Source organism: Pyrgilauda ruficollis, unplaced genomic scaffold (genome assembly GCF_017590135.1).
Source record: "Pyrgilauda ruficollis isolate IOZ18807 unplaced genomic scaffold, ASM1759013v1 scaffold31, whole genome shotgun sequence".
Taxonomy (NCBI): Eukaryota; Metazoa; Chordata; class Aves; order Passeriformes; family Passeridae; genus Pyrgilauda; species Pyrgilauda ruficollis.
Window position 1 is genome coordinate 4850809 of NW_024524489.1, and position 27875 is coordinate 4878683.

Genomic DNA, 27875 nt, shown 5'->3' on the forward strand with positions numbered 1-27875 from the left:
TCCTGCCACAGGGATTCTCCCATGGGAATTCCAGGCTCACACATCCCAGTGGGCTCCGAGGCTCGGCCTTGGATATGGAACAGGGATCCTAGCTCAGGATTTAGGGAAGCACCTTGTAGGACTTGGGTTAAAACCACTCAAATTCCTTGTTCCTGGATTATCCCAAGGATCTGGAAGGGAAGGAGCCAGCCTGGGATAGCTGTCCCAGGAGCCACATGAGTCCCATGCCAGTTTTTCCTCCAAAATTCCAACTTTGGAATGTGCCAACAGCATATTTTAGCTTTAGTTGCCTTGGGGCTCTGAGGGCAGGGATGGGGCAGTTTTCCAAGGATTTATCCACATCCAAAGAAGTTGGAAACTTGGGATCTTCAAGGCAAAACCCAAAGTATCAGCAATTCCAGGGAAATATTTCCTTCTTTTGGCCGAGGTGGGAACAGGAATTTTATTCCCACTTAAATCCTGTTAAACTGAACACACATGGAGATGGAAAAGAAGGATCCTGGGATTTTTACGGATTTAGGAAGTGGATCAGAGCTGGACCTGGCTCTGCAGAGCAGGGAATGCCCAGGAATTCCTGGCGATGGGATCTGCATCATCCCACATCCCAAGTGGGAAAACAGCAGCATCCAAGGCCTGATTCCCATGGGATGGGAGCTAAAAAAATAGGGAATGATTATTCCAATCCATGTGCTGAACTTGGGATATAAATTTTGGGGTGGAAACAGAGCTTTCCTGGTTCCAGGATGTTGGGAATGAAGCCTGGCCCAGGTTTTCCTGCTGTAAGTGGGACTTCCAGCTGAACCCTGGGCCTTGGAAAACAAATCCATCAAAAAGTAGGAATGGGCTCCCACTTTGGCTCCCCTTGGCTTTGGTTTATACTTGGATGTGGGATGAGGTTTCTGTGTAATAATGTTCCCAAAGGGTAATTCCCTGGCGATCCTGGGTTCAGCTGATTTTGATGGGAATAAAATTCCAGCAGCACCTCCCAGCTGGTTCCCCAGGCATCCTGAGCTCCCTGGAAAAACCTGGAGCAGCTGCTTGAAAAAAGATGGATACATGAGCAAATCCCACTTCCCTGCCTGTGGAATTGCTTCCAGTCCAAAGCATCTCATTCCCTGTGGAAGCACATCCCTAAAGTAATGGAATCCCTGAAATTCCTTCTGAGTTTGCAAAGGAATGGGAAAAAGGGGGGAAAATATGGAACTGAGAATCCCACACTATTCCTGGTTAGAAAAGGTACCCAGAGTCAGCATCCAATGGGGAAACAAAGCAAACTGGGATAATCTTTCAATCCAACAACAAAATTCCAGTGGGAATATCCCATTTTTCTCACCTCCCAGCCACAAACTCTATCAGCAGAAAGGAAAACAGATGATTTTCCCCTCAGGATCCCCATCCTATCCCTGGAATTATGAGTGCTACCCCATTCCCAGGGCAAATCTAAGGCCCTGCCAGAGTCTGTTCCTCTTCCTCCTCCTCTCCAAGGTGGAAGATTTGCGGGATAGAAGGAAAAACCTGGAAGAGCCCAGTGTGGGAAGCAGGAATGGTGATGCTGCTGGTGGGAGCAATCCAGGCTTTGCTGGGATCAGCTCCTGCCAGGAATGACCTCTATGTTTTCATGTGCTTCGAGCCATTTTCCTGCCTTTTTATTTTTTTTTTAAAAGGAATATTTGAACTTTCAGCTCCACTCCCTTCTGAATTTCGGGATCTCTCCTTGGATGGGGAGAGGGGCTGGAGCAGCCAGCCTGAATGTGGGGGGCTCTGGATTTCCCAGTGGATGCCAGTATTTATAATTCCCTGTTTTTAAATGGAATTTGTTCTGTGACATGATCCAGCAAAGGAATCCCACATTCCAAACGGGATCATCTACGGGCAGAAGATTCTGGAAAGATTAGGATCAGGAGAACAATAATCCCAGGCTGGACTGGGCTGGGAATGACCTTAAAGCCCATCTCATTCCAACCCCTTTGGAAAACAAGGAATTGAGCAGGAATTATCCTGCTTCCACTGTAGGTTGGATTTCCCCCTTTGTGGAGCCACATCCCAGATTTTTTTGAGATTTCTTCACTTTTATCCCCCTCTCTGAGCCCATTCCATGCCGCTGCCATGATCCCGGGAAAGCTGGGCAGGGTCTGGAGGAGCCGCTCATCCCTTTGGAGAATCCCACCCTGCTTTTCCTTCCAGTTGTTGCCGCCCTGCCCGGACAACACCCGGCGCTTCCCGAGCCTCGGGTGTGTTTCCAACCCTGCCTTTCCCTTCACATTCCAGAGCCACCTCCTTCCCGGGATTTGGCACGTCAGCGGGAAAAGCGATTCGGCGCAGCTGGGCTGGGACAGCGTTAAAAAAGCGGGAGGAAAATGGGAAAACAGGGAACAATCCAGCTGGGGGTGTTGGAAACTCTGGGATTGTGCCAGGGCTGAGTCATTCCCGGCCCTCCCAGCCCCTCCGACCGGGAATGACATTTGGGAATGGCAACAAATCCCGATTGGCTCAGCGCAAGGTGGAGCTGGAGCAGCCCAGCTTTAACCCCATCCTTGGTTTTTGCTGCTTGTGGGAATTTGGGAAGGACTAGAAGTCTGGATTGTGCGACAAATGTGGAAATTCCAACAGGAGGGGGAGGGAAAACAGGCAGGGGATTCTATGGGATGAGCAAACAGCCTCCAAAGGGGGAAATCAATATTTAATAAGAGAGCCCAGTGCTTCCCTGCCTCTGCTCCAGGAAAAAAAAAAAAAAAAGGATCTATGGATACACCTTCCTTGATCCAAGCGTGGGATGTCCTACACATCCCAAAGAAAAATGGGATCACCCAAATCCTCCATCCCGGATCCCAGTGCCTTTTCCAGACCTGCCTGTCTCCATTTCTGGGATCACGAGGCTGGGTCTTAAACTGCTTCCTTTGGAATTCCCCCTCTGGCACTACACGGGAATAGAAGGATCACCTTGGATCCCCTGATCTTGATTTTAGGTGGAAATTGGGAATTCTGTTCCCCAGAGCTCCTGTGGGGAGAGAAGACCTGTTTTCAATGGGGAAAAAATTGTGAGACAGAGGGGGAAAAAAGAAGGAATCAACTCCTCATGGATCCCCTGGAATGCTTCCTTCCTGTGGTAATTCCATGTTTATTCAGGCAGCATCTGCCTATGGATACACATAATAATAATAATAATAATAATAATAATAATAATAATAGGGATCTGAGGAGCTTTTCCTTCTTGATAGAAGGCTTCCAGAGGCATGATTCCCACTTTCCCAGCTACTATCCAGCCTAGTATTCCAGCTGTGCTCCACTTCTTCCATTTCCAGGAGGAAAGGGTTTGGGAAGAGTACTCCATTTCTATCCCAAAGAAATTTCCAAGCATGGATCTGCTGGGAGTCAGTGGGATTTCTCCTCCCTGGAATTGGGGCAACTGCTTCCAAATGGAAACTGAAATGGAATTCCTGGTTTTAAACACAAAGTGGGCTGGAAAAATGGGAAAAAACTCACGGATTGTGTCCTGACTTGGCATCCAGCAAATTCCTTGGAGCTGCTCAAAACACCCGGAGCAGCTCCCTCCCAGCTGGCAGAGACCCCATGGAGCTCCTGGAATTTTGTCTTGGATTTTATCTGCAGAGATACAGAATTCCTGGATTTGCTCCAGGTTGTTTTGAACATCCCCCCTCCTCCAGCTTTAGGCTGGAAGCTGCTCCAACATGGGAAAAACGTGGACAGGATAAAAGGAGGGAAGGATCAAGAATGCCAGCATGGAATCTGGACTCCAAGGAACAAAATCCCTGCTTCCATGAAAAGGAAGGAGATCCCTGGAAGGAACGGGATAATTTGGGATGGGAACTGCTCCTTCCTTTCTTTGTTTCCATCTAGGTGGGCATTCAGCCACTCCATGAGAAAAATCATGGAATGGTTTCAGTTGGAAGGGATCTTAGTTCCTCTTCTCATTCCATGGGCAGGGACACCTCCCACTATTCCAGGGTGCTTCAAGCTGCCCTTGGAGACTTCCAGGGATGGAGCAGCCACAGCTTCTCTGGGAATCTGTGCCAGGGCCTCCCCACCCTCCCAGGGAAGGATTTATTCCCAATATTCCATCTAAACCTGCTCCCTACCAGCAGGAAGCCATTCCCCTTCTTCTGTCACTGCATCCCTTGGGAATAATCTCTCCCAGTTTCCCTCCTTGGCTTCTTCAGGTCCTGGGATGCCACAATTGGATTATCCTGCAGCTCCTCTTTGCCAGGCAAAGAGCAATTTCAATTCTCCCAGTTTTTCCTCCTGGCAGAACTGCTCCATCCCTCTGATTATCCCAGTGCCTCCTCTGGATTTGCTCCAACACCTCCACGTCCTTCCTGTGCTGGGAGCCAGACCTGCCACTCCATGAGAAAAATCATGGAATGGTTTCAGTTGGAAGGGATCTTAGTTCCTCTTCTCATTCCATGGGCAGGGACACCTCCCACTATTCCAGGGTGCTTCAAGCTGCCCTTGGAGACTTCCAGGGATGGAGCAGCCACAGCTTCTCTGGGAATCTGTGCCAGGGCCTCCCCACCCTCCCAGGGAAGGATTTATTCCCAATATTCCATCTAAACCTGCTCCCTACCAGCAGGAAGCCATTCCCCTTCTTCTGTCACTGCATCCCTTGGGAATAATCTCTCCCAGTTTCCCTCCTTGGCTTCTTCAGGTCCTGGGATGCCACAATTGGATTATCCTGCAGCTCCTCTTTGCCAGGCAAAGAGCAATTTCAATTCTCCCAGTTTTTCCTCCTGGCAGAACTGCTCCATCCCTCTGATTATCCCAGTGCCTCCTCTGGATTTGCTCCAACACCTCCACGTCCTTCCTGTGCTGGGAGCCAGACCTGGATGCAGAATTCCAGGTGGGACTTCCCCGAACCCGAGGAGAAGGGATGTGAAAACCTAAACAAAGCAATTCCTTTTCCTGGCACTTGGAATTCTCTTGCCATTAAACCCCTTCTAATCCCTGCTCCTCTACATTGCCCAAATTCCCAAAATTTCATGTAACAGGAGCTCCCCTATTCCAACAACCTTCCCAGAGCTTCCCAACCCCAGCTTCGTGTCCTTGTGATGTCTCCAGAGGGAGCCGAGTTCCTCCAATTCTTTTCCCAGCACAGGTGTCCCCCCCTCCGGCTCCATTGTCCCTCTTCCCAGTCCTGGGATTTGCCGCCGCTGACGTCACACATTCCACGCCCTTTTCCTTCTTTAACCTCTGAGTGACATTTTCAAACCAATTCCTTAATTTTCAGCAATTCCCGATTTTTTAAATTGGTTTTAATTAATCGCATTGGATATTCCCTTTGGTGGGAATTATGCTCTCCAGGAGATCATGGGGATTGGATTCCTATGGAAAATGGAGGATTATGGATGTGTTCAGCCAAAGGGGATTGGGAGAGAAAATCCTCTTAAAGTTTGGAGCCAGGACTTGGATTTTCAATGGGAACATCCAAGAAAATTTAAGGAGTGTGGAATATTCAATAAAAAACAAAGAAGCACAAAAAATTTCGCAAAATATTCCCACATAAGCTTGGAACATGGAGATCTTCCTAAAAGTGATGGGAGGGAGCTTTCCTATCCATGAAACTCTTGGAAAGAGGGATAAATGAGGTTTTAGGTGTTTGTTTTTTTTTTTTTTTTAGCCCTTGGAAAAGGTTTTTAGCTTTATTTCTGCAACCATTCCATGAATTTTATGTGGTTTTGAATAAGAAGTTTTTCCCTGGGACAGGATTCCTGATTGGACATCCTAAGAAAGAACATTCCCATCAATTCTTTGATTATGCTGGAATGACTTTTAATATTTAAATGATATTTAAATATTTTGGGCTTTTCCCCAGTTTGGGAATATCCAGAGGAGCTTTAGTTTAAAATTCCCAGATTTTGTCCAGGAAAACTTGGTTGGATAAAAAAGGCCAGGTTGGGGTGTGGAAAGAAGTTGTTGGTTGGAAAATTGTGGGATCAGCCAGGCAGACAAACCATGATCCGTGTTTTTCCAACAGCGGAGCCGTGTCCTGGGCTGGCAGCAGGGAACTGCTTCTGTGCTGAGCTCTCTTATTCCAAGTCCAAAAATACTCCCCCCTTTCCTGGAATTCTAGATAAATCCAATTAGAAACAGCATCCAGGTGGGGTTTCTCCCTCCCAGTTTTTTTGGAAGTTGTTTTCCCACAATGCTCCGGTTTGGGAGCGTTGGCTGTGGCTCCCTGAACCTTCACTTGGATGGGAGATTCCAGAAGATATCCCAGCAGTCAGGGCTTTCCCAGGAATGCTGTGCATGAGCTGGGCTGGGAATAATCCACAGTTTTAATTGGGATTTTTGGCAGCTTTTTTATTTAGGAGGGAAGTGAAGGAGCAGATTCCTGGTTTTAATTTCTCTGCTGGATCATGGCCATTCCCTCAAGAATTCCAAACCCACCTAACCCAAGAAATTCTCAAGTGAGCAGTGGATCCATGGCTGTGCCAAGCCGGAAAAGACCCCCCAGACTCCCAGGCTTAAATCCTGAATCGGCTCCTGCCAGAGTGATGCTTCAGGAGAAACCCTGGGAATGCAGGGAGGCAACTGGGATCAGCCTAGTTGTTACCACAGAGCATCCCCCCATCAAGGTCTGGAACAGCCCATTCCAGTGGAATTGTCCCTGCCCTGCTCATGGATGAGCTTTTCCAGCCCAAACCTGGAATTCTGTGAGGAATCCTCATCCATGGAATGCCAGGACAGTGCTGCTCGGGATGGCACCGGAGCCCGGCCGAGCTTGGCTCCATCCCGGTATTCCCAGGACCTTCTCACGACCCAGCTCCTATTTCAGGGCTCTTCCATCTATTTAAAGAAAGGGAGAAATGTGCTGGAATCTTTGCGCGTGCGCGGGAGAGGCCACGCCAAATATTCCCTCTTTTTTAGAGGCTGATATCCACGGATCCCACGGCTATTTGGCTGGGATGTTTTCCTTCCCCTTTTAGCAACACGTGCCTGAAAAATCTCGGCCCGTATTAGGGCTTGGAAAACTCAGCTGCTGCCGGAGGGAATAAATCAAATTCTTGGAGGGAGAAAAAAAAAAAAAAAAGCAGGAACACCACAAAAATAAAAGCATAAAAGCAGGAACGCAGCGTGTTTTACCCAAAACTTTGGGATGGGAGCGAGGAGCCGGCGGGAAAGGTGCTATAAATACACATTTTGCTGTTGGCTTTTCGCAGATATGAGGATGAGTGCTGTACGTATCATGCTAAAATAACTTTGCTTTTATTTCTGCTATTAACAAAAACTTGGACACGGCAGTGGGGGTGGCTGATGTGGTTGTGAGGGAACTGTTTGGTCGGGATAACATCCAGCGAAGGCGTGATGTGGATCCTGCTGCTGATATGCCAGCTATCAGCATCTGCCGTCTGATGGGAGCGGGGACCGAGGCCCAGAGTGGGAGTGATGAAGAGGAACCAAAAGCACAGCCAAGGGACACGCACGCTCTGAAAAGGCGGGCCCGAGGAGGGGCCGTGTAAAACGCTTCCCGGGATATGGAAACTGGTTTATGGATATGCATCCATGAAGATGCAAAGGACTGAGGTAATGGAAAAGGTGTTTAAGGGGTATCCCCGAAGGTGAGGGGGTGCTCTTGGCTGAGTGCCAGGATGCACCCGGCCGTAATCTTTGCTTCACTTTGTCTCCTGTTGCCCTTTATTAAACTTTTTAAATTTTCACAGGAGAGCGAACGTGTTTTTCACAAAGGGAAGCCGGGAAGCGCAACGAGGTGCACGCTACAGGAAGCCGCGGCCTCCGGTGATAAATAGGAAAGCCGGGAGCACAGGATGTGTTTCGGGAGAGCTCGGCGGGACAGCGGGATGTGACCGCCGGCGGTGACTCCGCTGGTCATTTGTCCATTTGTCCGGCGGGATGGCCACGCTCCGGCCGCTCCTGCTGCTGCTGCTGGCCTGGCGCTGCGGAGGGGACGACGTGGAGGTGCTGTGTGCCGACAGCGCCTGCTACACCCTGCACCGGGATGAGAGCAACTGGAAAAGCGCCCAGGAGCGCTGCGAGGACAACGGGGGCAACCTGGCTCCGGTGGGCAGCGCCGGCGAGGCCGCCCGGCTGCGGGAGCTGCTGGCCAGCGCCGCCTGGCCCGGCCCGGCCTGGCTCGGGCTCGCCCTGCCCAGGGGTCACTGCGTGCGGCCGCAGGAGCCCCTGCGAGGCTTCTCCTGGGTGGCCGGAGGCGAGCCGGGCAACTTCTCGGAGTGGGCATCCGAGCCGGCCGTCACCTGCGTGAGCGCCCGCTGTGTCGCCCTGCGGCCACCCGGCCCGCACGGCCCCGGCGGCTGGGCCGACCGCGCCTGCCGGAGCACGCTCCCGGCTTTCCTCTGCAAGTTCAGCTTCCAGGGAATGTGCGGGCTCCTGCCGCTGGCCGGCCGCGGCACGGTCACCTACGCCACCCCGTTCGGGGTGCGCAGCGCCCGCCTGGCCGCCGCTCCCTTCGGCACGCTGGCCGAGGTGGAGTGCGACAGCGGCCGGGCCTCGGCCTTCGCCGTCTGCAAGGGGCCGCTGGCCGGGGGTGGCTTCGCCTGGCACCCGCCGGGTCCCCTGTGCCCGGTGGACTGCGGCCACCACAACGGGGGCTGCCAGCAGCGCTGCCTGGATGCGCCCGGCGAGTCCCCGCGCTGCGCCTGCCACCCCGGCTACGTGCTGGCCGCCGACATGGCCTCCTGCGTTCCCGAGGATTTCTGCCATCCCAATCCCTGCCAGGGATCCTGCCGGGCGCTGCCCGGCGGCTTCGAGTGCGGCTGCGAGCCTGGCTACGCGCTGGCAGCCGACGGGCGCGGATGCTGGGATGTGGATGAGTGCGAGTCGGGGCCGTGCCAGCACCAGTGCCACAACACTCCCGGCGGCTTCCAGTGCCTCTGCCGGCCCGGCTACCGCCCCGCGGGGCCCGCTGGCCACCACTGCCACGACGTGGATGAGTGCGCCCAGCCCCACGCGTGCCCGCAGCTCTGCATCAACATTCCCGGCTCCTTTCGCTGCGCCTGCCGGCCCGGCTTCCAGCGGCAGCCGGGAGGAGAGTCCTGCCTGGATGTGGATGAATGCCTGCGGGATCTGTGTCCCGGCGCCTGCCGCAACTTTCCCGGCGGCTACGAGTGCCTGTGCCCGCCCGGCTCCCTCCGGGACGCGGATGGGCACGGCTGCAGCCCCGGAGAGGCGATCCCAAACAGTATCCCAGAGAGCTCGAGCATCCCGCAGAGCTCCAGCAGCATCCCACAGAACTCCAGCAGCACCCCACAGAGCTCCACCGTCATCCCACAGAGCTCCGGCATCCCACAGAGCTCCGACATCCCAAAGAGCTCCGGCATCCCAGGCACCACGCGCATCCCATGGACCACGAGCATCCCGCGTACTCTGGGAATGCCCACCGCGGGATTAGGGGCCGGCTCGGACGACGGCCCGCGGCTGCTGCTCTATTACATCGTGGGCAGCCTGGTGGCCATCCTGCTCCTGCTGGCGTTCGCCCTGGCGCTCGTGGCTTGCAGGAAAAGGGCGGCCAAGAGGGAGAAGCCGCCGGCCAAAAACGCGGCCGATAATTATTGCTGGGTGCCCGAGCAGCCCGAGAGCCGCGGGGAGCGCAGGTAGGAGAGGGTTAAAAATCCCGATAAAAGGGTGGGAGGGAATGCTTTGTGCCCAAAGTGAGCTCCTCTGGCTGTTCCAGTGGGATTTGCAGTCCTGCTGCTCCAAGGGTTAACGACAGGGGAGAGGGGATGGGGTGGAATTTGTCTCCTCAGCTCGGCTCCAAAAGGCAAATTCGGAATTATTGGATCGTGTTCCTAAAGGGAAACTGCTCACTTGGAATTCTCCTGCAGCCCCTTGTGCACCACCCCCTCTGGGTTTGTCTTGTTCTCCTGGAAAAGGGTTTGAAGTTGTAATGGAAAAGGGCTTGAAATTTGGGATGGAAAAGGGTTTGAAATTGGGATGTGCCTCAGCAGAGCTCGAACAGGCCCCTGCAGGCACAGCCAGGGTGGGGTTTAAGGGTTACTTTTGGGGTTTAATTAAAAATCTGTCACCTGAAACCAGGGGAAACTGCTCATCATGGAGCCAAGGAATGGCATAAAGGTAGGAAAAGCTATGTTTGGAATAACCACCTCCTCATTTCCTGAGTATCCTGCCTAAATACACTTCTAAACAGAGAAAACAATGCTCTCCTTCCCATCAGCCACATGAGAGTCTGGGCTTTTCCTGTTGGATCATTTGTTTTGGGAAGGATCCTTCCCAGCTCCAGGCTGAGCATGTTTGCCCTCTTTCCCTGTGTAAGGAACACGCTGGAATTGGAATATTTGCTGATTATTCTGAGTAAAACTCGTAACTCCTGAAAAACTCTCCAGGCCAAGTTGCTCCCCAGGTACTTCCCAAAACTCCTTGAGCCTTTTCCAGCCCTTCCAGTGGGAATTCTCCCCAAAATTCTGAGGGGCACACCCAGCAGCACCTCCTCCATGGTTTATCCATGCTATGAAGGGCTGGAAAAGATCAGCCACAGGATTTGAAGGGTCCAGCAGCTTCCTGAAGTTTCTGTTGGAGTTATTTTGTCCCTGGAGCTGAATTGCTCCAGGAATGGGAATGGAACACAAAGGAGTTTGTGGTGGGCAGGGAGCTGCATCCTGTCATTCCGTGTGCTGAGGAAAGCCCTTTCCTGCTTTTTTCTTGTCTTGGGGCTCCATTGTGAGCTGCAAACAGGAAAATGGAGCTGATAGGAATGTTTTCTGTGTGGTGCCTGTATTGGGAGAAAGGGAGGGAATGCAGCAGCGGGATTCTTGGAAATCCTGCCAAAAATTCCCAAACCCAAGCCAGCAGAGCATTGGAAATAGCTGTATCAATGGAGGAAATCCCATGTAATTATGCTGGATTGGGATCTGTGGGAAGTGACAGCCTTGAGGTTTTTTTTTTGGGATATAAGGCTATAAAAATGGAAAAGGAAGAGTGAGGGTAGAAGAAGAACTGGGAAAAACCTGAGGTGTGCTGTTTATAAAAAATAAAAATCCCAATTTCTGTTGCAACCTCTGTGTATTCCACTGGGGAATGATGGTGGATCTAGGAGAAGACAGGAATTTGTACCAAGGTTTAGGTTGGATTCTCCCTAATGGAATATTTCCTGCTGTAGCATCCTCCCTCCTGGTGCAATTCCACCTGGATCCAGCCTCATGTCTCTCATTTTTCCTGCCACATCTTGATCCATGGCCTCCTTAGGGAGTTGTCCAGGGACTGGTGAATCCCACAAGTTGGAGCAGGATAATTTGGTGCTCTGTCTTCCACAGGAGATGGGATGTTCATCCTGCTCCTTGGAGATTTTTGTCATGGATGAGTGCTTTGCTTTCTCAGAATGAAACTCTTGGATTTGCAGGATAAAGTTATCCCAACACCTTTCTCCGATGAAATTCCATGAAAACCTGAACAAAAATGTGTTTGCAGTGGGTTTTAATAAAAATATTCCTAAAAATCTATGGTCTTGTGCTCCTAATCTTTGTGTTCCCCACAGTGGGTGGGTGGTGATCCCAAATCCTTTCCTAAGGCTTATTCCATTATCTCAGCCTTTCCCAGGATCTGTGGTCCTGGGCAGGTGCCATTCCCTTCATCCCTGCTGGGGCCATGGGGTGGGAGCATTGGGATGGGCTCTGTTGGATCCCAGTACCACAAGGAAGGTCCTAAATTCATGAGGAAGGTCCCAAACCCATAGAAAAGGTCCCAAAGCCACAAGAAAAGCCCTAAATCCATCAACAGGGTCCAAAACCCACAAGCAAGGCCCTAAACCCAGGAGGAAGGGCCCAAATCCATGAGCAAGATCCTAATCCCATGACCAAGTTCCTAAAACCACGAGGAAAGCCCACAAGGAAGGACCTCAACCCACGGGCAAGGTCCTGAGACCATGACCAAATTCCTTAAACTGTGAGCAAGGCCCCAGTCCCATGACCATGTTCTCAATCCCACAACCAAGATCCTGAGTCCATGGCCAAGGTCCCAGTCCCACAACCAAGAGCCTGATTCCATGGCCAAGGCCCCAATCCCACAACCAAGGTCCTGATTCCATGGCCAAGGCTCCAATCCCACAGCCAAGGTCCTGAGTCCATGGCCAAGGTCCCAGTTGCACAACCAAGATCCTGATTCCATGGCCAAGGTCCCAGTCCCACAACCAAGAGCCTGATTCCATGGCCAAGGTCCCAGTCCCACAACCAAGGTACTGATTCCATGGCCAAGGCCCCAATCCCACAACCAAGGTTTCAATCCCATGACCAAGGCCCTAATCCCATGACCAAGATCCCAAATCCTTGAGCAATCCCTTTGATTTCAGCACTGCTGTGCGCGAGGGCTTTTTCGGGATCAAATAATAGGATAGACCTCTTTTAGATCCTATTATCCCATGATATTTCATATTATTTTACATTCCGTTGCTTTCCATTCCTTCATGGACAACTGCCAGCATTCCAACAGAGCAACCTCATCCCAAAACCCTGCAGAGAAGCCAAAAATTCCCCCCTGTTGACACAAAGTCCCGGATTCGGGGGTCAGGACAAGCATTCCAAGTGCCCACTCTGAGCAGGGTGACAGGGACAGCCGGGATGAGTCAGAGCCAAAGGGAAAGGCAGGGAAAACATGATTAATGGGATTGGGGAAGAGGAAAAGCAGCCTGTCAGCAGGCAGGGCAATGCTGGCACCCTGACTCAGCCTGTGGAGCAGTGGGATAAAAGGGAATTATGAAAGCGTGATTAATCCCATTCCTCCCACCCCATCCCGATTATCTTTTAGGGACAAACGTTGTCAGTCGGGCAAGGCCAGCGAAGTGGGATCATTGTTTGGGAAGGCTCTGTTTTTTCCTGGAAAAAACCTTGACAAGGAATTTTTTATCTGGGTTTTCAGTTACTAAAAAAAAAAAAAAAAAAATTTTTTTATCTGGGTTTGCAGTTACTGAAAAAAAAAAAAAATAACAGCAGGAGCAGAAATTTATTGTTTTGGGGTTTTTTCATCTCCACCACATTCTGTTTTTCTTCTTTTCCTGGAGTTTGCCAGGATGTTTTCCCCCCTCTCTTGGTAGTTTTCTCCGGAAAACATAAGCAGAAGTAAAAGGAGAAGTGGAAGAAAAATTGGAAATAGTGAAAATTGTGGGAACAACAGGTTTTCCTAAAGTCAATAAAGGTCAGAGTTATCCAGCTCCCAGGAGATTCCTGGGAATGATCCTGCTTAGATAAATTCTTTGTTCCAAGCTCCCCCATGGACACTTTCTCCTTGAGGTTCATCCCTGCTGCTGGAATTAAATTCCATGGACATTTCTTTTCAATTTTTGTGGCAGATCCAAACTGTCGAATGGGATTAAAGAAGAGTTCATTATTAATTATTATTTATTAAATTATTCTTATTCTTATTCTTATTCTTATTCTTCCCAACTTCCCTTTTCCCCACAGCCTCACGGGATTTATGGGAAGCACCCAGGGTTGTGAGAGGACAAAACAAACCCCAAGGGTTTAAGAAAGGACAAACAAAGTTCAATAAAGTTCACTAAAATTTAATAAAGAAACCTCCTTGCCATGATCCGAGGAAATTGGGATTTGCTGCTCATCCCAAAGGCCAGTTGCAGTGCCCGGGGCTGTTGGAATTCCATGAAAAAACAGCCTCAAATCCCCTTTTTATGCAGTGGAGAAGCCTGGGACATTTCGGTTGCATTTTTAGGTTGCTCCTGGCTCTGTTCTGGCAGCACAGGGGGATCCCCCAAGGACAAACTGATGGAATGGGATATCCATTCGGAGGTGTCTGTGGGGAATAGGGGAGATGGGGAGAACAGTAATAATAATGCTTAATAATAATAATACCAAATATTATTGGTAGAACTATATAAATTATATATAGACTATAGTAGAACTATATAAATTATATATAACTAGAGATGGAAATACGTAATTATATGTTAATTTTTTATTAAAGAAGTTTTCCCTAATCAAACCTAAACCGTTTCCATTCATGCCGTTCATTATTCCCTGGGGGCAGATCCCGATTCCACCTGACTCCACCCTCCTGTCGCGGAGAGGTAAAAGGCCCCCCCTGGAGCCTCCTTTTCCCCTGGCTGAGCCCCTTTCCCATCTCCCTCCTGGTGTTCCAGCCCCTTCCCGGCTCCATTGCCATCTCTGGACACGGTCCAACCTCTCTTCTTTCCGTTCTGGATCCAGAGCTGAACGCAGGATTTCGGCTGTGACCTCCGCAGTGCCATCCCTGTGGCAGCAGCTGAGTGACATCCCAGCGGGACGAAGATCCCAGGGGGATGATGATCCCAGAGGGATGAAGATCCCCGCGGGACGAAGATCCCAGCGGGATGATGATCCCAGCGGGGTGACAACTCCCAGCGGCGCTGCCGCCACCCCGAGGCCCCCTCCTGTGAAATCCCGCCGTGTTTCCCCCTTTTCCCGAGGCTCACCCTGTTTTCCCCGGCTCCCGCGGGTCCCCCGCCGCTGCCGCCCCCCCGCGCTGTCGGGCGGGCCCCGCCGGGGCGGAGCCGCCGGAGGATGCGGGAGGGGACGCGGGGCCGCGGGGCGGGGGCGGGGGCAGCGCCCGGCCGGGATTCACCGCCGCAGTCCCTCCCGGCCCCGCGGGCGCTTCCTTCCCCCGCCGGGGCCGCTATAAAGGGGGCGGCCGGGCGGAGCGGCCCATGCTCAGCTCGGGGCGCCGCCGGCCGCCCCCTCCGCGGGCCATGCGGCCGCTGCTGCCGCTGCTGCTGCTGCTGCTGCTCGGGACGGTGGCGATCCCAGCGGGGTGACAACTCCCAGCGGCGCTGCCGCCACCCCGAGGCCCCCTCCTGTGAAATCCCGCCGTGTTTCCCCCTTTTCCCGAGGCTCACCCTGTTTTCCCCGGCTCCCGCGGGTCCCCCGCCGCTGCCGCCCCCCCGCGCTGTCGGGCGGGCCCCGCCGGGGCGGAGCCGCCGGAGGATGCGGGAGGGGACGCGGGGCCGCGGGGCGGGGGCGGGGGCAGCGCCCGGCCGGGATTCACCGCCGCAGTCCCTCCCGGCCCCGCGGGCGCTTCCTTCCCCCGCCGGGGCCGCTATAAAGGGGGCGGCCGGGCGGAGCGGCCCATGCTCAGCTCGGGGCGCCGCCGGCCGCCCCCTCCGCGGGCCATGCGGCCGCTGCTGCCGCTGCTGCTGCTGCTGCTGCTCGGGACGGTGGCGCTGGCACAGCCGCGGGACCTGTCCCCCGCGGGCGCGCAGTGCCTGGAGCACGAGTGTTTCGCCGTGTTCTGGGCGTCCCGGTCCTTCTCGGGCGCCAGCGAGGGCTGCGAGCGGGGCGGGGGACACCTCATGACCGTGCGCTCCACCGTGGCCGAGGAGGCGATCGCGCTGCTGCTTCAGAACCGCGAGGGGCGGCTCTGGCTCGGGCTGTCGCTGTCGCCCTCCTTGTCCTGCACTGAGCCCAGCCGGCGGCTCCGCGGTTTCCGCTGGATCACCGGCGACCGCAGCACCGATTACACCAACTGGGCGCCGTCGGGGCAGCGCTGCGGCGAGCGCTGCGTGACCGTGTCCCGGGAGCTGCGCTGGGAGGAGCGGCGCTGCGAGGAGCCGGCCGACGGCTTCCTCTGCCAGTACAGCTACGGAGGCAGCTGTCCCCGCCTGGCCACCCAGCACGGCGTCCCCGTCACCTACGCCACCCCTTTCGGCGCCCGCGGAGCGGACTTCCTGGCGCTGCCTCCGGGCAGCGTGGCGTTCATCCCTGACCTCGGGCTGGAGCTGCGCTGCGAGGACGGGGACGGCGCGGGGCCGCGCTGGGGCCGCGACACGCCGGGAGCGTGGCCCTGCGAGCTGGCCGGCGGTGGCTGCGCGGGGACGTGCGCGGAGGAGCGCGGGCGGCCGCGCTGCTCCTGCCCCGAGGGCGCGGTGCTGGGCCCGGACGGGCGCGGGTGCCGCTCGCCCTGCGAGGGAGCGCAGTGCCAGCATCACTGCGTGGTGGCCGACGGCTCCTTCGTGTGCATGTGCTCCGTCGGGTACCGGCTGGCGGCCGACGGCGTCAGCTGCGAGGACATCGACGACTGCGCCAGCGAGCCCGGCCCGTGCGAGCAGAAGTGCGTGAACACCAAGGGCGGCTTCGAGTGCCAGTGTCACAGCGGCTACAGGATGGTGGACGGGCACTGCCAGCGCCTGCCGCCCTGCTGGGAGATGCCGTGCCAGCAGCGCTGCGAGGAGCTGCCCGACGGCTACCGCTGCGGCTGCCACCCCGGCTACGCCGTGCACCCGCTGGACGCCACCCGCTGCCGCCTGCACTGCAACACCACCGAGTGCCCGGCCGTGTGCGACGCCGACGGGGCCTGCGAGTGTCCCGAGGGATTCATGCTGGACGACGAAGACCAGCTGTGCGTGGACCTGGATGAGTGCGACAGCGGTCACTGCGAGTTCAACTGCACCAACACGCCCGGTGGCTTCCAGTGCCATTGTCCCCACGGCTACCACCTCCACGGCGTCGACTGCATCCCCATCCTGGACGGGGACGGCGAGGAAGCGTCCTCGGGGGATTTGGAGCTGGAACCGCACACGCCTGTCCCCAGCCGGCCCCCGCCGAAAGCGGAGCAGCTGCACCCCGGGGTGCTGGTGGGCATCGCCGCGGGTGCCCTTGTGAGCCTCCTGGCCCTGCTGGCTCTGGGATTCCACCTGGCCAGGAAGCGCTGCCGCTCCCACGGCTCCATGGATTACAAGTACAGCGGCCCCCACGAGAAGGAGCTGGGACTTCAGCCCGTGCCCTCGGCGCAGAAGCCGTAGGGACAGCGGGCAGGACGGACACTGGACACGGGACACTGGGAGGCCGGACTGGGTGACATTTATCCGCCCCCCCTCCTCCCCCCCCCAAGCCCCTTCGCGCCCCGGCTGGAATTTTTGGATGATAATTCGGGAGAAGCTGTGATCACATCACTTCCAGAAATACTCGCTGCTTCCCGGCCGGCTCTGGGAAAGCTGGCGCCGGAGAGCGGGGTCAGCAGAACACCCCGAGGCTGCTCCGCTCCTGCTCCGTTCCCGCTTCTTTGGCGTTCAGCTTTCCTTTTCCCGAGCCGGCGGTCGGGAAAACCGCAAGGAAAAATCCAGGAGGGGCGGCTCCGTGTGCAAGTGACTCTAAATCCGCGGGATGAGAGCACGGTGTGACCAAGGCGGGGACTTTGGAAGGACACCTCCACCCAAATCCCCCTCCCCCGGGCTGGATGGTTTTCCTGAGCTGGGAGGCTCCTGCTTTCCTTTGGGATGGGATTTATTTGTTTTAAGCTGAGGGGAGGAGGAACAAAGATGTTGTGGGAAGCACTTGTCACCTTAAGCCACTGGTGACAGCAGGGTCCCGGCTCGGTGTCACCAAGGTGGGACTCAAATTCCTGAATCCCATTCCCTCTCCTTATTTTTTGCGGGATGTGGAGGTTAAACAGGGACACGAAGGCTGCCGGGGTGAATTTTGTAGGAAAGGTTTGCGGTGCTGCAGAGCCACATCCAGGTCCTTCCATGACTTTCTGCTGTTGTTGCCTTAAATTCGATTGTTGGATTTGGGATATTTTTACCACCCCTCCTACCCACAGGGATCTTCCCTGTTCCCTCATGCAGGGCTGACTCTATCCCAAGGCAAAACATTCCCAGGGGGTGGGATCCAGCGCGCCGCTCATTCCCTGCCAATGGCTGGGGGGGAATTCTGAGAAGGGTCTGGTTTTCCAGCTCCATCCTTCCCTGGGGAGCCAAAGGGGGCCCTGCTCCGGCTGCCGTTGGAGCAGGCACTGGCAGCTTTATGCCAGTGAAATATTATCCCGGAGTGGCGGAAGTTTTGTTCTGTTCCCCCACATTCCTCCCTCCCACCCTATGAACTTCCCAGCGCACAGCATCCCCACTGGAAATTCCCAGGAAAATAAAAATGAGGCATCTGTAGGAATTATGGTTTTCCTGAAAGGTCGTTATCCTGAAGGCTGGATAACTGAGGGTGCTGTCTATGGATCCCTTGGGATGGATTAAAGTGAAACCTCACGGAGTGAGGGCGGTAAATTTGTGGATGTGCCAGGTTTATTTTAGGACAGTTTGGCTGCAGTGGGAAGGAGGGAGCTGTTGTGATCATCCATAATTATCCATGATTATTCAGAAAGAGATATCAAAATATAAAGGTGTCACTTGGGAAAATACCCAAGGGAAAGGAAGGGAAAGAAAGGATAAGGTTTGAGAGTGGAAGGACTTTGCTGACGCATCATCCCACCTGCAGAATCTGCTTCCCATGGATCTTTCCTTGTTATCCAGCTTAAACCCCTGCTTGTTCCTGGGTGGATCCGAGATTTTGCCACCACATCCCCAAAATCTCCTCCCCCCACCTAATCTCAAATTCCCACTGCGGAGTTTTATCTTATCACAAATTCCTTCCTTATGGTGTGTCGGAGTCCTGAATTCCCGGCACTCCCTGTTTTATCCTCTCCCCACCCTGGCCTGCTCCCCCTGGGCCCATTTGTAAATCCTTATTTATTTATTGGAATTTTACCATGTGTGATGGAATTGTCTCATGGAGATCCTGTGTGGACAACAATAAAGTTTTGCCAGTCTGGTTCAGAGGAACTGCTCAGGGATTGTTCTTTCTCCCTTTCCCAAAAATTCCACCAGAAATCCAGGAAAACCCAGGAGCATTCAGGGCAGCACAGGGATGAAAATGTTCCCAGCTGGTTACTTCCCCACTGGGATGAAAATGGAAGGAGTGAGCCATAAATAATGGACACCACCAACAATACCATTCCAAGGACAAAGTTAAACCCCAAATAAACTGGAAGTGGCTCACTCCATGAGACCTCCATGTGATGTTCCTCACCCCAGGGTTCCAAGCTCACCAAACTTTGGTTCTCCTGGGTTTTGGTTTTTGGGTTTTTGTTTTTTTTTGGGTGGAAATTTGGTCCTGGGTGTGCTAAAATCCTGGGAATTTTGGGGAGGGAGGTGTGTATGATGGGATCTCATTCTGCTGTAGATGCAGCAGAGCTGACGGGCTTTGGGATTTTTCCCGGTGTCTCCCTGTCTCTTGGGAAGACATGGGAATTTATTATTTATTAATCAGGAGGGCCATGTGCTCCTGATTAACATTTTGGGATCCTCCCCATGCCCGGTGAAGGCTCCTGGATGCCGGAACAATGGCAATAACCACTCAATCCATGGAATTTGCTCCATCCCAGGCCAGTCTTATGGCTTTTTATTTCGGAGAGTGGCGCGGCGCAACCGGCAGTCAGACCCAGAATCGCGGGCCCTCTCCATCCGGCATCCCCTTTCACCCTGGATTTTGGGGTCCCCTAGAAGGGGGTGGTTTTGGGGAGGAGGGCCCCGGGCGCACAGCAGGGCTGGGGGCGCAGGGGGTCCTGCTGGCAGGGCAGGGGGGGACACACGCAGCCCTTGGCGTCCCCGCGGGGCGCGGCGCAGTAATCCAGCGGCTCCTCCTCGTCCTCGCTGTCCCCTCCGTCCCCGTCGGCGGCGCGGCAGCAGCACAGGCCGGCGTCGCGGCAGCGGCGCAGCACGCCGTGGAAGGAGTTGCGGAAATTCTCGGAGAGCAATCCATAGAGGATGGGGTTGGCGCAGCTGTTGGAGTAGCTGAGCAGCAGCGAGGCGTTGTGCGCGCTGGCGTCCAGGCGGCCGGGCAGCAGCAGCTCCAGCAGCTGCACCACGTAGAAGGGCAGCCAGCACACCACGAACATGGCCACCACGGTGACCACCAGGCGCGTCAGCTTGCCCTCGGAGCGCCGCCGCTGCTGCCAGCCCACGCCCTGCGCCACCACGCGCATCTTGCCGGCCAGCAGCAGGTAGCACAGCGCCATGGCCACCACGGGCAGCACGAAGCCCAGCGCGCTGCTGTACACCACGAAGGCGGCCGCCCACGCCGGGCTGGGCCACAGCAGGTCGCAGGCCACCGCGCGGCCGTCGCGGGTGACCGCCGTGCCGGCGAACACCGGGATGGGCGAGGCCACCAGCAGCGCCAGCAGCCACACGCCGCCGTTGACCAGCTTGGCGACGCGCGGGCGGCGGTAGGAGGCGGCGCGCAGCGGGTGCACCACGGCGATGTAGCGGTCCAGGCTGAGCACGGTGAGGCAGAAGACGCTGCTGAACATGTTGAGGCCGTCCACGCCCAGCACGGTCCGGCAGAGCGCGCGGCCGAAGGGCCAGCGCCGCAGGGCCGCCGCCGTGGCCACGAAGGGCACGCTGAGCATGAAGAGCTCGTCGGCGATGGCCAGGTTGAGCAGGTAGATGTTGGTGGCCGTCTTCATCTTGGCGTAGCGCAGGATGACGAAGATGACCAGCGCGTTGCCCAGCAGCCCCAGCAGGCACACCAGGCCGTAGATGCACTGCAGCACCACCATGCCCGCGATCTCCGCCGCACTCCCGCCGCGCTCCGGGGCGGCCGGGGGCCGGCTGGCCTCTCCCAGCGCCGCCGCTGCCCCTGCCGCCGTGCTGCTGTTGGGGGGCGGCTCGGAGCCGGCCCAGCTGGAGATGCTCCAGAGGGGAATTCCGGCTGCCAGGAGCTGCTCGCCGTCCGTGCTCATGGCGGGAGGTGATCCATGGACGGGAGAGCAGCGGTGATGGGGTCAACCTGCGGGCAGGGCACAGGGGTGAGGACTGCGGGGCACAGAAATCCCAGTGGCCACATTCCCCTCGGATTGGGAACCTCCATCCACCACCCCCTGACTCCCTCCATCAAACTCCTCCCTGCCTGGACACCTCCACGTCATTCCTCAGGCCGGAGCATCCTGGTTTTGTGGGATCTCAGAGGCAGTGGGGTGGGAATTAACCCTGCATGGGGCTCCTCAAACCAGGTGGGATGGCTGGTGAATCCCAGCCTGGCCTGGGAATCAATCCCAGCCTGGCCCAGCAATTAATCCCAACAAGGCCTGGGAATCAATCCCAACCCCGCCTGGGAATCAACGCCATCCACCTTAAGGAGCCCCCGCAAATCTCAAGGACTTCATTCACCCTGCCAAGGAGAAAGCCAGCCGGGAATATTTTACCTTTCAGTATTCCAGGGATTGAAGGAGCCTCACTACTTCCTGCCGGGGGGAAGAAGCCGCTGTGGGAAGATGCTCCGGTGGGATCCGTCGCCAACGGAAAGTCCTACTTGACCTGGATCAGATGACCGGGAAGATCCGGACCTTTTAAAGCGAAAGACAAAGCAGGGATGGACCCGCAGGATCTTCCCCCTCTCCCGCATCCCTATGCCGCAGGCATCGGCTTTCCGTGAAAAAATAAACGCGGAGCAACTTTCTGCTCCAGGATTTCCTCTGGAAAACAGCGCAGCGCCCTCCGCCCTTCTCCCGCCGGGCTGCGCTGTCCTGCGGCTCCCGGCCGGAGGGCCGGAGTATTCCCGCTCCAGCGGCTAATCCCGAATCCCGAATTCCGCATCCCGAATCCCGCACCCCGCCCTCGCATCCCCCCGTGGCTCCGGGGAGAGGCAGGAGATGGAGAAGGAATGGTTGCCTTGGCAACGCATCCCTCATCCCGCATTCCTGCCGCGCATTCCCGCCGCGCATTCCCGCCTTCCCTGCGCTCGTTCCCAGCGCTGCAGGGCCCCCGGATTCTTCCGGCTAGAGCCCCTTCCCTGCCGCACTGCATCCCAGGATTCCGGGTTTGGAGAGGTGAGGACCAACCCGGCCTGGCCCCACATCCAAACCCACCGGGAATTCCATCCCATTTCGCAGTCTGTGCTGGAACTGAGGGTGCAAGAAATAAAAAAGGGAAGAATTTTTTTTCCTTTTTTTTTTTTTTTTTTTTTTTTAAAAAAAAAAACCCCAGTTGCTGGGTTTGGGGCTTTTTTTGGATGAGAAGGATCCTGGGAATCTCGTCCCTGGCAGCAGCTCAGCTCAGGTGATGGAATCATAGAATAATGGAATCACAGAATCATGGAATCAAAGGGTAATAGCATCATGGAATAAAGGAATCACTAGAGTTGGAAAAGCCCTCTAAATTAACAGAATCCAATGTTAATCCAGCACTGATCCACGTCCCCCAGTGTCACATCCACATGAATTTGAATCAGTCCTGGAATGAGGAGTCCACCACTGCCCTGGGAGAGAAATTTTCCAACCTAAATCTCCCCTGAGGCCATTCCCCTTTATCCCGTCTTTTGTTCCCTGGGAGCAGAGTCCAGTTCCCACCTAATTCCTGTCACGGACTTGTAGGGAATGAAATTCCCCCAGATCCTCCTTTTTTCCAACATTCCCTTGTCCCTCAGCTCTCCCTTATCTGATTTATCCCAACCCTGGCTACGAAGTGAGGGAGCAAACTTGCCTCAGTCATCCCAAAATCCCAACATAAGGAATTTTTGGGAATTTGGAGCTGGCAGAATGAGCCCATTTGGGGCCCTACTGCCAGGATGGGAATAGGGATAAACATCCATATGATACTCCTGGGAATGGGCTTGGAAATCCTGGGAAAACAGGTGGATTTTCTCCTCGCTGCTTAAATCTATGACCGTGGTTAATGGTGCAGCTGGCACTGATCCCACTGGGAATATCTGGGATCCAGGGAATGCTGACACTCCATCTCCACTCCCAATTCCATGGGGTGTTGCAGTGGGATAAAGGACAATGGGATCCCTCTGTGCTGACACAGAAATTCCCGGGTGCCAGCCCAGGAGCTCCGGGCGTTCCCGTTGCAGCCGGAGACCGGAAAACATGGAATTAAACAATGGAAGCGGCCGCAGATTCCATGGGCCCCCTCCACCTCCCGGAGCAACAGGAAACCTTTAAATGCTCCTTTACTGTAAAGGAGGAAACTCCGCCATGGATTTGAGCCACACAGTGGTCCCAGAATTCCATGGAAAACTCTGGGTTGGGAGGAGCAGGAATAACCTTGGCTCCAAAGGGAAAATTCCAGGTGATGGGAGCCTCGCTGTGGGATAAGGATGCCCTGATTAGGATTTCTTCCCATTTCAGGAACATCCATAAAATCCTGAGATATCCCCAGCAGGAAGGGACCTACAAAGAGCCCAGCTCCTAAAAATCCTGGGATTCTCCTCAATCCCACCCTCAGGAGATGCCCTAGATCCTAACCTTGGAGACTGCTCTGATGCTGAGGGAAAAGTGGAATTTTCTCGGTGCATCCCAAGGAATGTGTAGATCTTGGGATCAGCAGATCTGGGATTTTAAGATCTGGTGTTTGTAGGCAGCCTCTAAATCAAGGAATTCCAGGGAAACCATCCTGGGGTTTAGTGGAATGTGTTTTTCCCGATGTCCAAGAGAATTGTTCAGCTCTTCTTATCCTGGAATCAGTTAATTTTCCTCTTTATTCCGATTATCCCTGTCCAGAGATCCCTGTCCTGCTCCCTCACTGGGGCTGGATCCCAAATCCATGCCAAGGACTTGGGAAAAGTGGGAAAAGTGGAGAGGAGCCTGTGGTTCTGGGAATTAATGAACCCTTGAATGGGGTGGATTTTTCCTGGAGGAATTCCCATTTAAAGGGTCCTGCTCCCGTTTTCCAGATTAACCCCCTATGGAATCCCTTTTCCACCCCTTGGATATTCCCTGAGCCTCCAATTTCCCGAGGAAAACCCGAAACGTGGAGATTTGCTGCCCTCTCCTGGGAGCCGCCAAATCCTGGGATTTGGGATGCTTGCAAATGTTCGAACCTTATGGTTTGTAATTTTTTAAAGCTTATTAAAATACCCAAGGTATTCCCAGGAATGACGAGAACTGTGGGAACATGATCCTTCCCAAATTCCAGAAAAAACAAATTTGAATCTTTTTTCCCTGCTTAACCTCCAATTTTTTGGGGAATTTTGGGAGAATCTGTATTGGGCCAAAATTTGACCTTGTCTCCCAGGAAAAAACCTTGAAACTTCCCAAGGTTTTCCCACTCTGAACTCGGAGCTTTCTGCTCCTTCCTGGGAGGTCCCCTATGGAATCCCTTTTCCACCCCTTGGATATTCCCTGAGCCTCCAATAATTCGGAATCAGTGAATTCCACAAAATCCCAGAATATTTGGAAGGGATCCTAAAAGACACGATGTTCCAGCCCCACTTCCATGGACTGCTCCCAAATTTCCCCGCCTCCTCCCCCCCGCCTCGGAGCTTTCTGCTCCTTCCTGGGAGGAAAAAAAAAAGAAAATCAGAATTTTTTTTGGGAAGTAAAGGAATTCCCAAAAATTCCTGTGTAATTTATGAATATATTGGAGAAAATTTGAATTTTTTTGGGAAGTAAAGGAATTTCCAAAAATTCCTGTGTAATTTATGAATATATTGGAGAAAATTTTTGGGAGAATCCTGGGATGAATAATAAGGGGAAAAAAAAAAAGGATTTTTCTGCTTTGGGAATTTATAAAGTGAATATCCCCCAAAAATTCGGGAAGCCTGGAATTTTGATGATGTTTGGATCCTGCCTGCCACTTTTGTGGATCCATGGCTGCTCCTCAGGGTGTTTTCCTGCTGTTTTCTCCCTGGAAAACCTGGAAAACACGTACAGGCCTCCGTTTCCCTTTCCCTTCCCTTGTGGGAGAGGCGGCGGTGTTATCCCGGCGGGAAGTGGAGCCGGAGGTCAGAGCCTCATTCCCGATGCCAGGTGGGAGCTGGGGTGTGTTTATCCAGTCTGGGATCCACACTGGAGTTCCTTATTCCCAGCCTGGCTCTTTTCCCGGGAGCTCCTGGGCTCTGGCAGTGCTGCCACATTCCAGACCCTGCTCAATGCTCCTGTGTGTGCTCCTCCAAAAGATTCCCACTGGGATGGGGGATCGGGATGCAGGGATGGGGGACAACCGTGGTGGTGTCCCAAAGCTCGGGGATCCCGGGATTGTGGAGAGGAATAAGGAGTGGATCCGGCCCCGCTTTGGAGTGGGGCCCTGACCAAGGAATGCAAGGAAACTCCAGTGGCTCTTCCTATTCCATGAATTATCCTTGTTCCTGCTCCAATCTGATCCCAATCTCCATGATCATCAACTCCCAAGGAATTTGGGGATGATGAGGCAATTCCCTTTGGCTCTTTTCCATAAATCTGCTCCAAAAAAAAATTCCTCGCAGGTTCGGAGGGTTGAGAAATCCTGATTAATGTTGAAATGGCACCTGGAATTTGCCTGAATCCTGCTGGATTCAACAGCAATGGATCACCTTGGATTTCTGACTTGGAAACACCAAAGGAGCTCTGGGAAGCAAATTCCATGGGAATCTGGGCTGAGTGTAAGGTGTGGTTCTCCTTGCTGGGAGCTCTGTGTCCCAAAACTGAAGGAAAGGGAAAGAACTGGAAATACAGAATAGAAGGAAAGCAGTGACAGCTCCATATGAAATCCCTGAATATTCCCAAGTTTCTCCCTCTGTGGCTGTGGTGAATTTTTGGGAAGAGCAGGATGGAGCTGGGACAGAGGGATGCATTATCCACCCTAAATCCAGGCTGACATCACCTCCCCACTCCCTCATTCCATAATAATTTTGGAGCGCTGGATCCGGAGACTTTGCTGCTTCCTATGGGCTCCTGGAGGTTTTCCTGGCTTCCAGGCCAGAGGCACCAGGAATTTTTATGGAAAGCCGGCTGGGGATGAATGGAGTCCAGAAATAGAAAAGCTGGAGCAGCTCCAGAGGGAGGAAATCAGGGAGCCAGGAAGCTCCCTGTGCTCCCAGAGTCGGGATGGGGACACTGGGATGGGCTGGAGCACCTGGAAGTCTTGGATACAACCTCACTGGGAACCTGCTCCTTCTTTTAATTCAGGCATTTCTTTTCCCACTCAAATCCATGGATTCTCCCCTTTTCCAGACATTCCCACAGCCTGGATCGCTCCCGAGGGGAGGAGAGGATTTCCCCAGGAATCCCAGCTGCTCATCCCATGAGGAAACCCCCCCTGCACTTCCCAAATTCTGGCACCAGGACCACCTCAAACCCATCTGCAAACAGCTGGAGAAACCTCTGGAAAACATGGGAAATCGATTCCTGTTCCTGCCAGCTGCTCCTGATTGTCTCCTTCCATGGTTTTCCCACTTTTTCAGGAGTGATTTTCCCTTAAATCTGGCTTTTCCCACTCGGCTCTGACCCTGCACCAGCAAGGTGGGAAAGAATTCCCTGGTGCAAACTGGGCTGGAGCAGCATTCCAGAAGGAATGTCTGGGGGCTATCAATCCCTTCCCAGAATCCCTGTGTCCCTCAGGAGGTGCCCTCCTGTTGAATATCCCATGGAATTCAGCCCAGGAGTGTTTTCCTCCTGTATCCCTGTGCTCATCCTCTGCCAGAGGCTCAGGAAGGACAGCAATTCCCAAGCTTTTGATTCCACAGAATGTGGTCCCTGCAAGCCCCAAACCTCATCCTGGTGGGAAGAAGGAATGTGAGGGATAGATCCCATCCCTGTTGAGTCCTCTCTGAGCTGGTTGATCCCACAGAAAAAAAACATGGAAAGGTGGATTTGCTGCTGGTTTTGGGGATTGGAGCAGCTGGTGGGACAAGGAGAGGGATAAACCCCAAAAGGAAGCTGGGAATATCCTGGAAGAAGCCAGAAGTTCCTGAAAAAGCAATGAATCCATCTTTTGCTGGTAGGGGATGTTCCCTGTCCCTGGAGCAGTGGGAAGGGCTGGATTTTAGGGATTGGATGATCCCAGCTCTGCCAAGGGGCCTGACTTTTCCATATATCAATTCCATGTTCATATCCTTGTATCCCATGGCTGGGGCTGTGCTGGGAATTGCTGCCACGGATTCTTATGACAATGCAGGATCTGCTGGGGAAAATTGAGAATGCCTCCCTAAAAAGATGTTAAAAAAACCTGGAATTTGAATTTGCCCAAATGCAAGGAAGAAAGGAAGGAAAAAGGAAGGGAAAAGGAAGGAAAAATGAAGAAATTTCTCTTTTCCTCCTCTTTGCTTTCATCCGTGGGATGAATAAATAAAAACCTAGAAGCAGGGAATGGGAAGGATGATGAAGGAACGGGATTTGGGATGGGAACCGTGATATTGCAGGAAAATGACCTGGCACAGCAGGAATTACAATAATGTCATTCCTGTTTGCTCCGGCTCCTGCTTAATCCGCCAGGAACTCTGACATTTCCCAAAGAATTCTGCACCTTGGGAAGTTCGGAAAAACGTTGCACCTTGTCAAAAGCCAGGGGATACTGGATCCCTCAGGAATAAATGGGAAGCAGGATGTGATTTGTGACCTGTGGGTGGATGGGAGCCAGATGTGATCCCACATCCATGGTTGGATTGGGATAATGGGAATATGGGATCCCATGGGATAGTTTGAGGTTATCCCAGTGCCAGCACCAGTGCTGATCCCAACCCAGCTTTTCCAGGGGTTTGGACATTTTTGCAGGGTTTAACGTGTTGGAATTAAAAACTGGGATGTGAAAGGTAAGGCAAGAGCCAGAGGTTTTCCTCTGGAATTCCAGTGCTTGTGGTGCTCCTTTTCCTCAGGGAATGTAGGGAAGGGCATCCAGGCATCCAGGGTCTGAACCTCACCTGTGCTGCCCCTTTTCCTTAGGGAATGTGAGCTGGGAAAGGGCAACTGGGGCTGACCCTCCCTTTTCCTCATGGAGTATGAGCTGGGAAAAGGATCCATGGGGTGCTGCCCCTTTTCCTTAGGGAATATGAGCTGGGAAAGGGATCCATGGGGTGCTGCCCCTTTTCCTCCTGGAATATGAGTTGGGAAAGGGATCCATGGGGTGCTGTCCCTTTTCCTCATGGAATACGAGTCGGGGAAGGGAATCCAGGGCCAGATCCAAGGCGGAGTTCCGGCAGGATCCATGGAGGGGCTCATTTGCCGGGATAATTGTATGCTTTGCCCTTAAGCGTATTGATTCGGAAAAGTTAATCAGGACCATTTGGAAGCGCTTCCATGAAAAACCAGAAAATCCCATTAAACTGATTAAAACTGAATCCATCTTAAATAACCCCCTGCTCCTTAAAAATGTTGAAACAGGGAATTGTGTTCAAATAAAATTATTTCAGTCAAACACGGCCGCCGGCAACTCC

The 27875-nt window shown here is 53.9% G+C and overlaps 3 protein-coding genes and 1 long non-coding RNA gene across 5 annotated transcripts; 2 read left to right on the forward strand and 2 right to left on the reverse strand.

Annotated features, from left to right (window-relative positions):
- The first annotated feature begins 7098 nt into the window (after positions 1–7098).
- Positions 7099–11443, forward strand: CD93 (CD93 molecule). 2 transcript variants are annotated; one of them, XM_041474150.1, is made up of 2 exons: positions 7099–7539; positions 7677–11443. In XM_041474150.1, the coding sequence occupies exon 2, from the start codon at positions 7867–7869 to the stop codon at positions 9586–9588; it is 1722 nt and encodes a 573-aa protein (XP_041330084.1). In that variant the 5' UTR covers positions 7099–7539; positions 7677–7866; the 3' UTR covers positions 9589–11443. The 2 variants fall into 2 exon arrangements, with proteins under 2 accessions (XP_041330084.1, XP_041330085.1); XM_041474151.1 differs by having other exon boundaries at positions 7124–7192.
- A 2046-nt stretch (positions 11444–13489) lies between these two features.
- Positions 13490–14722, reverse strand: LOC121357126. Its single transcript, XR_005955687.1, has 2 exons — positions 14405–14722; positions 13490–13746 (listed from the first exon to the last, which is right to left on the reverse strand). It is a non-coding gene; the product is annotated as an uncharacterized LOC121357126 (long non-coding RNA).
- Positions 14723–14821: 99 nt separating this feature from the next.
- On the forward strand, positions 14822–18526 carry THBD (thrombomodulin). Its single transcript, XM_041474152.1, has one exon. It carries the CDS (start codon positions 15056–15058, stop codon positions 16724–16726), a length of 1671 nt encoding a protein of 556 aa, XP_041330086.1. The 5' UTR covers positions 14822–15055; the 3' UTR covers positions 16727–18526.
- A 598-nt stretch (positions 18527–19124) lies between these two features.
- On the reverse strand, positions 19125–21319 carry SSTR4 (somatostatin receptor 4). The gene is made up of 2 exons (XM_041474156.1): positions 20953–21319; positions 19125–20537 (listed from the first exon to the last, which is right to left on the reverse strand). The coding sequence occupies exon 2, from the start codon at positions 20488–20490 to the stop codon at positions 19249–19251; it is 1242 nt and encodes a 413-aa protein (XP_041330090.1). The 5' UTR covers positions 20491–20537; positions 20953–21319; the 3' UTR covers positions 19125–19248.
- Positions 21320–27875: the final 6556 nt, after the last annotated feature.

Excerpts from the sequence above, each read along its gene's own strand:
- CD93 (XM_041474150.1), top strand. The coding sequence starts at position 7,867 with ATGGCCACGCTCCGGCCGCTCCTGCTGCTGCTGCTGGCCTGGCGCTGC.
- THBD (XM_041474152.1), top strand. The coding sequence starts at position 15,056 with ATGCTCAGCTCGGGGCGCCGCCGGCCGCCCCCTCCGCGGGCCATGCGG.
- SSTR4 (XM_041474156.1), bottom strand. The coding sequence starts at position 20,490 with ATGAGCACGGACGGCGAGCAGCTCCTGGCAGCCGGAATTCCCCTCTGG.